Source organism: Protobothrops mucrosquamatus, unplaced genomic scaffold, assembly GCF_001527695.2.
Source record: "Protobothrops mucrosquamatus isolate PMUCROS unplaced genomic scaffold, P.Mucros_1.0 scaffold_211, whole genome shotgun sequence".
Classification (NCBI taxonomy): Eukaryota; Metazoa; Chordata; class Lepidosauria; order Squamata; family Viperidae; genus Protobothrops; species Protobothrops mucrosquamatus.
The window spans coordinates 216000-227308 of record NW_015386287.1 but is presented as its reverse complement, the minus strand read 5'-3'; the positions used below and the strand labels follow the sequence as shown (position 1 = coordinate 227308).

At 40.8% G+C, this 11309-nt stretch overlaps 1 protein-coding gene across 1 annotated transcript in view; it reads left to right on the top strand.

The window, feature by feature from the left end:
- Positions 1-333: 333 nt before the first annotated feature.
- The window catches only part of CCDC88C (coiled-coil domain containing 88C), a 93782-nt gene continuing 82806 nt past the window's right edge, over positions 334-11309 (top strand). The window contains exons 1-2 of the mRNA XM_015826681.1: positions 334-409; positions 2773-2873. Coding sequence (XP_015682167.1) covers positions 350-409; positions 2773-2873 — 161 coding nt within the window. The 5' untranslated portion in view covers positions 334-349. The remainder of the gene's footprint in view (positions 410-2772; positions 2874-11309) is intronic.

Sequence of the window (11309 nt, the reverse complement as noted above, 5' to 3'; positions counted from 1 at the left end):
GCGACCAGAAGCCAGAAAGCGTTGCAAAGCAGTTCCGTCCCGTTGCTGCTCTCCGCTGGCCGACTACTCGACCGTCCCCCGCCTCGCCCCTCGGCAGGTTGTGAACGGGCGGCGGCCTTTTGAAGAGAAAGTGGGGAAGGCGGGCGGGCGCTGCTCGCGCGTCCCTCCCCACCCTCGCCCAGGGGGAGGGGAAAGGAGATGAACCTCGCATTGTTCCCCTAGCAGGCGACTCCTTCTGGGCCGGGGGCTCCGCGCCTTTGTTCCCAGGCTGAGCGTTGCCCGGCCGCCGCCGCCGCCGCCGCCGCCGGCTTTCGGATCCGAAGCGAACGCGGAGCTTTCCTGGGACAAGATGGATGTGACCGTTTCCGAGCTCCTGGAACTCTTTCTGCAGAGCCCTTTGGTGACCTGGGTGAGTTTGCCAAACGGCCTGGCCGTTGCCGAACCGTTTTCTGGGCGGCGAAGGAAAGGCGGACGGAGCGCTTGGCTGGGGGGGGGGGGGGGGGGGGGGGGAGAGAGAAAGTTTGGGATGGGGTGGGAGGAAAGCGCCTCACCCTCGTGGCGCACCGGGCCGGCCAGCTGGCCAAGCGAGGGGCCGGTGCATCGGGACTGGCAGGCTCCGAGCGGCGACTGTGCCTTGGTTTGGGTGAGACTTTTTTCTCTGGGTTTCCGAGTGGGAGCAAGTTAGTTGGACGTGCTGGGGAAAACGGTTACTTGAGCGGAAATCAATTAGAAAAGTTGGTTTGCCCGGACCGTCAGTTATATTGCCAATGCGGTAACTCACTGGCAATGTTGGACTAGCCGGATCAAAAGCCAGACGGAGGGTAGAGAGCAAAGAGCTGTGTATTGTTGGAAGGTCCGCCTTTTGGTTCTGAAAGAAAGTGGTTTCTGTTTTCTTGGAAACACAGCAGCAGCAAGGTGTGTAGGCACAGGATTAAAAGGAGGAGCTCCCCCACTTTTTTTTTTTAACTACCGGTAGATAGGCTTCTGCTTTGTAAATACATGATTATATCAAACCTTGTACGGGAAAAAAATATTTCAATAAATGTACAAATCTTGTGTAAATCATTAATGATTTGGGGTTAGTCATTATGTACATTGCGCTTGAACACTATTGTAAGGCTGTATTTGATTATAACTTCCTTTATACTACCTCCTGCAGTCTCTCCTTACATAGAATCATGGGTGTGCACGCATGCCTCCTCGTTGTACATACGATTTTTGTGTGCCACGGGCTAGCCGCTTTGTAAAAGTTTTACTTGTACAGGTATATTGCTGTATTGCGCCCACTTAGGAGGAAATGTTTCTGAGATTAGTACTGGGATCCAGCACATTTTAAGGACACCATAGATTTTATAAAAGAAAATATTGAAATTGGTGGAGCAGATGGAAGGATGGTGAGGTGTGGATAGGCATTTAATTTTCAGGTGTTTATACAAAACTTGAACATTTGTAGGGGAGCATAAATCAGTAGCATATGCTACATCTGATGCCAGGCTTATCAATGTATATTACTTTCTTCCTTTGATTTCAGCAAAACTAGAAAGTGCCTTTATCAAACCGGCATAGTCATGCCCTGGGAAGACAGGAAAAACAAAGCAATCTGACATGGTTTTATTTTTGCTCTGCTTTTTGCAGTCAAACGATATTACAGATTGAACCTGATTTTACTGCATGGTGCAGAAGTAATGATAACAGATTACTGAAATTCCCTTAAATAGTCCCAATAAAAATATACACAATAGTGAATGAACTAGCTAAAGTGCATTTTTCCTGGTTGTAGTTCTTGTGTGCAGGAAATTCTTACTCCAAAATTCAGTAATTCAGTCTGACTTCTTGTTCCATGTTCCATGTTGTGACATGTATAGATCAGGCCTCTATAGAATCTGATATGGAAGCTCTTAATAAAGTAACCATAAGTGTGTGCTGTGTTACAAAGTTACATTGGTAGAAACCAAACATGTTTATATTTTAGCAGAATTGTTCTGCTTATAGTGGCTGGCAAAAAAAATCATGATAAACAGATTCTTTTTAAGGACCAGTTGGTCTGTGTAGAGAATTTAAATGAATTTAACAAAGATCTTGGAAGAAAACTAGATCTGGTTCAGATGAATTTTGAATCGATTTATAGCAGAGATAGAGAATCAGTTTGGTATAGTGGTTCAGGCAGGCTTCAAAAATTGGGAGACTGAATTCTAGTTCCACCTTAGGCATGAAGCCACCTAGGTGACCTTGGAGCAGTCACTTTCTCTCAGCCCTAGGAAGGAGGCAATGGCAAACCACTCCTGAAAAGCCTTGCCAAGAAAACTGCAGGGATATGTCCAGGCAGTCTCTGAGAATCAGAGATAATTGAACTGAAGGGGGGGAAAATAGCAGAGATAATCATGGACATTTCTTTTTCTGTGAAAGAAATAGGAACTTTTTGTGTACCTTCACCTCATCTACTAAGACAGCTGCAGATATCATGGGTAAAATAGCAAGGAGAGTACCCATTTCTGAATAGTCTGCTAAGTGGGATTCCTGTTCTAATACAGAAGGAGATGTGGATTCTTCAGACCACTGTTAATAACTGGAGAATGGATCCCTTGCAGCCTAACAGAACCAGGTTTTTTTTGCCACCAATAGGAGTATGATAACCATTTTCATTATGAGTTTATAACCCTTGAATTATAATTCAAATGCATATAAATACGCAGTTTCCAAAACAAAATTAATAAGTATGTTTCATCTTTGGAAAGCATTTTCTAAAATGTTTTATTTTGTGTTTTCTGGCAGGTAAAAACATTTGGACTACTAGGGAGTGATAACGAAGACAAACTTGCAGTGTACATGAATCTAGCAGATGGAGTCTTCCTGAATAAAATAATGTTGCAAGTGTAAGTTGACCCCAAAGGGCAAATCGCTTTTAAATTTTATAAAATATATTTGTATTAGAAATCACTGTTTCCATGCTAGATAGTGTAGTGTTTTTCCCTTTGGAAAATTTAATTAAAAAAATCACTCCTAGCTTATGTTTGGTTTTAGAACACGTTTTTGTTTTATGTTGTATATTTAAAAAGGAACAGCACAGAAAAGATAATCTGTCATATTGTGCCAATTATTAAGCAAAAGGGAGTTCTTGTTCCATAACATTAGAGCACATCCTGACATACACATGGCCTCTTTTGAAAATCTTGATACCTCCAGTTAAAGATTTTTAGAAAACGGGCAGAGAAAGGTTTCCAACTGAAAGTTTGGAGAACAGTTGACACTTAACCTTTATTCCAAACCACCCTCCAGAAACTTTAAACAGCTGTTCCCATTATTCCTGATTTGCTAATTGGGCTTATAGAAAATAGAAACTGAAAGTTTTGGAGGTGTTCAGTTGTGAGAAAAACTGGTACAGGTAAAATATGCCTGATGGTCATAAAACTAAGGTATAATTTAGAAGTTGGGAGTGGTGGAGTCACATGGTTTCTGAAAATAATTCTTTAATATTTTAGATGGAAGAGCCCATTGACATTTACTTTCCCCAACCCATGTACGTTAGAAATAGAGTACATAAAGGGGATCAGGAGTCCTGTCTGCCCCCAGGTTAACTCTGAAATTTTCAGCAGAAAGGGACAAAATTTGGAATAGGAGAGAAAACAGTAAAATAAAGATCAAGTTCCAAAATGGGAGCTGGGAGCTGCAGCGCATCTTTACTCGTTGAGGTAGCAGACTGCCTGCTGAGAATAGCCCCTCTATTTCCTTCTTCCTGGTCACATGACCAAGACGGGAGCTGTCCTTAAGGGGGGTCATAAAGATTTTCATACGCCATGCCTGCTTCCCTTATTATATTTAAACAAGTATATTTCATAGCTATGTAAGAAGTAGCTTAAACCTTTCCGTTTTAAGAGTTACGTTATTTATCACCTGTTCCAAGCATAGAAATATCATAGATTACAAATTAACCTAAAATGGTAATGGATAAGAAATGGTAATGCCCAGGGTTAGTTTTAATTTGTGCATAAGTCTTTTTTTTTTTTTTAAGCTCAGTTAAGCCTGACATTGACCACATCTCTTCCTGTTGCAGAGTTTATGGCAGGATGAAACAACCTCTTCCATTTGTGTTTCATGCTTGGGTTGAAACAGGCACTTTTCAAAGACTCTAAGTCAGTGTTTCTCAACCTTGACAACTTTAAGGCATGTGGACTTCAACTCCCAGAATTCCACAGCCAGCATTGCTGGCTGTGGAATTCTGGGAGTTGAAGTCCACATGCCTTAAAGTTGTCAAGGTTGAGAAACACTGCTCTAAGTCACATAGTTTTCTCGAGCCTGAGGTTTTCTTTAAAGGTGTCCTTATTCTGTTCTTATTGCACAGCGATGCCCACCAATCTGAAAAGTTCATTGATTTCCAGAAATGGACATTTTACCCAGATGTGAGGTGTGTTTAAAACTGGGACTGTTGGAGCAGCTCAACAAAGCTGGTTTTCTTCTTCCGTTACAGAGGGGATTTTTTTTTTTTTTTAGAACTGTGTTGGCAGAACGCCCAGTTGTGCCTCAAGATCAATGAAACTAAAACCTTTATTCAGTAGGGTTGGGTCTGTTTAACACAAAACCAGAATGGTAGCATTTGTGTACAGTCCAATCCAGCTTCACTGTAAGGTGATCGTGGTGACGGTCTGTGACCTTTCTGGCAAGTTGTTCAGGCTTTTCAAAGTGCTTATTTCTCCACTGGAAAGCAGAGTCTTGCTTTTCTTCCTCTTCCTCATTTCTTTTCTATGTCTGACCTTTTTAAAATAAGAATAAAGCTTTTTTTTTCCCCAGGGCAAACCTGTCTATTCTTAAGGTCTGTGATAAAAAATTCAGTATATTGTTGTGTAGTCTTTTGCCAAGTTTGATAGCACATTTTGCATATTTTTTTTTTTGAGAAAAGATATATTCTCTTGGCATGTAGCTACACCCTGCGGTTTTCCTATTGAGTCTCAATAAGTATTCTGATAATTATCTGAATGTGAATTTTTTGCTGTTAGGATGCAAAAAAAAAAATAGTACTCACTGCAGACATCCATTACTTTGATCCTTTGAATAGAATACAGTTATTCAAGTTATGGTTGAATAACTATATTCTCTCATAGTGCAGATTATTCATCCATGTTATAGTGGAAAGCATTAAAAAATTATCCCTCATCTAAGAAGTTCTACAGCTGAATGTTTAGCAAAAACCAAGTTAACCATTACTTAAATCCTAAACGTGTGTGTGTGTGTGTGTGTGTGTGTGTGTGTGTGTGTGTGTGTGTGTGTGTGTGTGTGAAAGAAAGAGAGAGAGAGAGGGAGGGAGGGAGGGAGGGAGGGAGGGAGGAGAGGGGATTGGCTAAAAGATCCAAGTATAGAATTCTTTTACCCACCATTATCATATTTACTTATTTATTTGTTTTTTAATTTCCTGCCCATTTAAAGTTGAATTATGCAGAATTTAGAGTTGTCTTTCCATATATTTTAAAGAAGCCCAGTAGACTGTAGAATATGCAAATTTCAGTTTTATGAGTATGAGGTTGAATGACTGGAGTGCTTGTATGAGGACGGTATGGGTTTGTCTAACAGTAATATGTCGCGACACGTCACGTGACGTTGCGAGTTTGACATCCCTGCTCTATGGCAACATTTCCTGATGTTCCCACTTTAGAATTAGAATAATTCCTGATGATACTGATTACAGGTAGTCCTTATTTAACAACCATTCACTCAGTGTGCAGAGTTAACAACAGTGGTGAACAAATGGTATTTAAGCCCGGTCATCAAAGTTGTGATTGTTGCAATGCACCGGCAGTCATGTGATCAAAATGTGGGCACTTGGGTCCCTAAACCTGCATTTACAACCACAGGATGCATGTCGGCTCCCCCCACCTGCCTGTCTCCCACACTTTTGCCCTTTGGCTGCCCTGTACTCTGCTGCCCCCACAGCTGTGCCCTCTGCACTATACCCCTGCCACCCTGCCCTCTGTTGATCCTAGCTGATTTTGCAGTTTACTTCCTCCCCTTGCTGACAACCCCACCCCCAGCCTGGCCCTTCTTGAGGCAGCTGTTGGCCACATGCAGCCTTCCTGAAGCCTCATGAAGCCTTCCCAAGGCCATTGGTGGCCACATGTGGCCTTTCTGATGCCTTGCACAGCTGACAGTGGGGCAGAGTCGATGTTCATCCATCATCATTGATAAAGACTTTAACACCATTAGTTATGTTAAAGCTAAATGTGGTGAGCCCGAGGATGAGTGGTTAGGCCAATTTAGGCATGGAATGTTCTGGCACATCTTGGGGAAATGTGTAGACACTGCAGGTGTGGCACTGGCAGTTTACGCTTATATTGTGCTTCCACAGCGTGCCTTACTTCTTAAGCTTGACAACCCTTATGGTTGATGCCAAGCCAAGTAGAGCAATTTTGTGCCAGTGTTTCCCAGATGGTCGTGTCTAGTCAAGCAACCTCAGGAAGACCTTTAATGTATGTTTGTAATATATTTTTCTGCCCTCCATGTGAGTGTTTTCCCACAGGTAGCTTCCCAAAAGGAGCTGCTTGGATATGCACTCATCCAGCATACAGATGACATGATCTGTTCAATGGGTCTGTGTTCTCACAGCAGTGTGTGAATTGATGGTAGACTTGCTTTAGAGAAAACTTCAGGGTCTGGTACTTTATTTGACCATCCGATTCCTAACATTCTACGAAGAGAAGTCATGTGGAAATGGGTGAACTGTTTTGCAGGAATGGGTTCTTGCCTCCAGAAACACTGGAATAACTTATGAGTTTCTCTATAAATGCCGGATCACAACTTTTGGTATCTCTGCAACTATGGCATCTAACTCTTGGGCTGTGTCATTAGATAGCAGGCTGACAGCTACTCTCCATGTCAATCTGGGGAATCCTTCCTATTGCCTTATCATGAATAGGTGATGGTCAGTGCCTGACAACCATGTTGCTTAGTGGCAGAAATTTTGGTCCCACTTAGGGTCATTAAGCAAGGGCTGGGCTGTGGTGTATTCCCACTAAATCTAGAGGCATTCTTACAAGAAAACTTCCATAGGGACTGATTAGTTTATGATGATTTTAGGTCTCTTAAGGAAAGTTGTTTTTTCAAATTCAGTAACAAACTTAAACAAAATATGCAATAGCAAAATTGAAATGATAATTGATAATGGCAGTCTCCTCCACACACACACACACACACACACACACTATCTTTTTTCTGTTGCAGTTAATCAAGGAAACTATTTTCAAGTAGCTGATCTAACCTGCAAAAATTGCATTTCCTGTTGAACTTAAGCCATTTTTTTCAATTCCTTTTATGTATTTGTTAACTGGCTACATAAAGGAGCAAATTATGCATGATCATTAATTGTAGAAATAGAATAAGCTCTGGGTTCAATAGTCCTCTGTTTAGCAAGTGTCAGATTCAGTGGAGATATTTTCCTTTCAGAGACTACTTCCATTTAACAGACTGGGTGCCTGTTAAATTTGAGGGGGATCTATTAATTACAGGGTTTATTCCATAAATGGTTTAGTTGCAAAGATATATTTATGACTATGATATAATTACACAAAGATATAAATTGAAGCAAAATATGTAAATTTGGATTTAATGGACATTACCTCCTTCTGGATGATCTGTTAAATACTGTAAAGATTTTATTAAAACAACACCAGCTGTGAATTGGACTTTTCATAGTTATTCCACCCTGCTAACTTTTCTGAGTTTATTTATAGCTGTACTTTAACTTCCAGTAAATTAATTTCCAATCTATACTGCATTTTTAGTTTATTGCAATGAATTGTGTTGATTTTGAATACTTAGGATATTATGACTATATGACTATAACTATTTGAGAAGTAATAAATAAATGGTATAAATAAACTAACCCGCCCAGAATTGGTTGAAAGGTAGGCAGCTACATAAATGTTTTAAATGCATATATGCATATATACATGACTAGTGCAGGGGTCCCCAAACTCTGGGCTGTGGCCCCCTACTTGGCCATGAGTGGTTTGGAACCGAGCCACAGAAGCGGCGGGTGAGAGTGTGCGCACATCCACACTTGCGCAAGCAGCAGGCGAATGTGTGCACACGTGCTCCATTTGTGCGAGTGGCCAGCGTGCATTCCTGACATTTGCGCAAATGGAGCTGTGTGCGTGCACACTTGCCAGCTGCTCACACAGAATTATCCCCTCTCCCCCCCCCAGTCCTGAAAGCCGGAAAGATTGGGGAACTCTGTTCTGTGGTATCTATAGATTAGCAGTCCTGAATTTCCTGACAGCCATATTATTTTTCCAAACGTTTTCCTAATCTCAGTACAAATTAAATTATATTACCCTTCAAAGGTGCAGCATGTGCTGTGTTAAACATGTTTCAGCTAGGATCTTTAAGTCTGAGTCGATTTGAGTCAAATTTCAATAATAACAGTTTGAAACCCATGTGAACCTGCATTAGGAATACAGTAATGGAATATTGTTAATGGCCCAGTCCTGTTCCCTGTTTTTGTGCAGTGATGTGTCTTCGGTAGGTATGCATTACAGTGCAACCAATACCACTTTACAAAACAGCATTGTGCTACTCTTGATGTTTATAATGACAGGAATTAACTTTGCTTCCTTTTCTAATTGCTGTAGGTTTATTCTGGTTTGCACTCTTCATTTAAATAGCATTTCATGTCTTGTCTGTGTTTTCTTTGGTCTTGGCTGAAAATTAATACCCAGACTGTAACTCCCTCAAACTTTTTCTTGCTTTTCCTCTGTCCAAACTTTATATTCATGGCATGGGGCCTGTTATCTGGAGGACCACCCATCTCTGTTTCTGTCTACTCAGAACAACCAGATAGACATGCCAAGTCCCCTCAAATGCTGCTATGTTGTGGGACTAAGGAAGCACAGCTTCTCTGTTGCTACCCCCATCTTCTGGAACAGCATCACCGTCCCCCCCTACTCTCTTGGTTCCAGAAGGCCCTTAAGACCTGGCTCTGTTTCCGAGTCTGGGATAAGTGTCCTTGTGGAGCCCTGTCTTTGTTGCTTTTGTTATTTTTAGGGCTCCATGGTGAAGAAAAGATTGGGAACCTCTGCTTTAAGCTATTTTAATTGCATAGTATGATATGAGCTGCTAGGTGGCCTAGTGTGAAGAACTCGCCTTCCACTCAGAAGGTAGAGAATTCAGTCCTAGATAGCAGCTGATGTTTCTCTCCTAAGGCACAAAGAAAAAAATATCTTCTGCAAACTTCTGTGTGGCGTCAGGAAGGGCATCCGGCCAGCAAACACTCAGCTCCATCTGATTACAGATTGTAAAAAGGGAGAGTTTTTTTTTAAAATTGTACAGTCTGATGTAAACTGTCCAGAATGGGTGGCCATAACAAATTTATTAATAATATAATCCAGTAAAAAATGGTTTCAAGTTACCGGTGACAGCTTTGTGCTTTTTGACTTATTGCTCTTTAGAACGTGCAGAGACTCTCATGAGCTCCAGGCTGGGGCTGCTGGGATTTTGAGTCCAACAATATCTCACTGTCCAGTCAAGTATTTCCACTAGTACTTAGTATGTGGAGCCCACCTATATTGATATAATTGTGCTTGTCAGATGGATACATTAACATTTTTTGCCTATGCCAGATAACAGTATTATATAAAGTGACATGAAATTTGTTGTGTATTGGTTCATTGCATTTATTTTTGCTAAAGGTTCAAAGTTTACATAGAGGTTCCTCCTAATTGCTCTTAATTACCTTACCTCAATCTGGCTGAGTGTTACTAGTCAAAGTCCATCCAGTAATCACTATAGTGAAATAGGGAATTTGAATATGAGTTTCCTCAATCTAACTCAGCACCTGAGCCACTGCAGTATGCTAATGGTATATTAATGTACATACATTGATGTACATGCATTCAGCTGGCTTATTAGAAGAGCTGGTCTTCTTTAAATCCTCCACTTTCAAAATAATCTGTATAGAATAGGTTTGGGAGCCAGTAAAGTATGGCTGTTTTTCTACTGATCTCTTTGTGTTGTCTACAAGAATGGGTTGGAAAAAGCTTGTTGTTAGAGCTTTAACCTGAACAAGCAGTTCTTACTGTCTCAGAGACAGTACCACTATGGTGGTACAAAACTGCTCAACCCAGAATAAAAAGCAGCAGATAAATTGATACTGTAAGACAATCTTCTAGCCCTCCAGTGTTTCAGAGTCACCTGTATTATGATAGTATCGGTTCTTAATCTTTTATAAATCGTTCCCAGGTGGTGAGCTGAAAAAACTTAAAACTCCTTTATTGTTTCCGAAGAAGAGGATTGTTAAACTCTTTGAATAACAAGTTATTTTGTTTATTATCTGGAATCTCTACCTTTCGGAACTTTTTTAAGAGTCTTATTATAATCAATAATTATTGACTTATTGGAAAATACCCATGAACTTAAGCTACGTGGAAGATGGTTAGTTCTCAGTTTGCACTATGAAGTAGTTGAGACAGGGTCATGTGCTCTTCGATTCCTTCATTACTATTTCATGGGTTACTGAGAGAACAACATGGCCATCAATTTTTTTCAAGGTGTAACATAAGATCAGTTGTGTGCAATGAATAAATGTGCTGCTAGAGATAGTTGTGTGGGTTCCATAAAACAGTGACAACTGGAGCTAAATGACTTAAGATGTACAACTTCTAAATAATGCTGGATCCAAAATGTTCTGAGGTTACCAGTTGTCTTAACATCAAATGAAAGATGCGTGCTTTGAACTTTTATGATGCCACAGGTGAATACTGATTAACTCTGAGTTCTGTTCTTAAGTTCACCCGGGGCTTTAATGAAAGCTAGTGGACCCTGCATGGGCCTGTTTGAAATAAATGCTAGCTTTTTATTCTTATAATACATCTTGAGTGCTTGTTTGAGCAGGAAGGCTTGATGTAAATATAATAGTAAATTTTAGAAACAGAAACTTTATTTGCAGAAAATGCTTACTTTCTGCTTTTCAAGCACAGCTGGAACAAGGGTACTAAAATATATCCACAGATGATTTATCATACAAAGAATTCCTTGAAATATATATGCACAGGGCTACAAGCTTATCTAATTATGCAATGAGTTCTTAGAATTCAAATTGAAAATTGAAGGCAATTGGGGTTTGCTTGGCTGGCTGGGGGATTCTGTGAGTTGATGTCCACCCATCTTCAAGTTGTCAAGGTTAACAAACACTGAGATATCTTATTAACTTACCTATTGATATGTCAGTGTTGATGCTTTAATATAGAGGTCCCCAACCCCTGGGCCGCGGCCTGTTCAAAACTGGGCCATGGAAGCAGCGGGCACACATTCCCTCTCCTCCCCCCCCC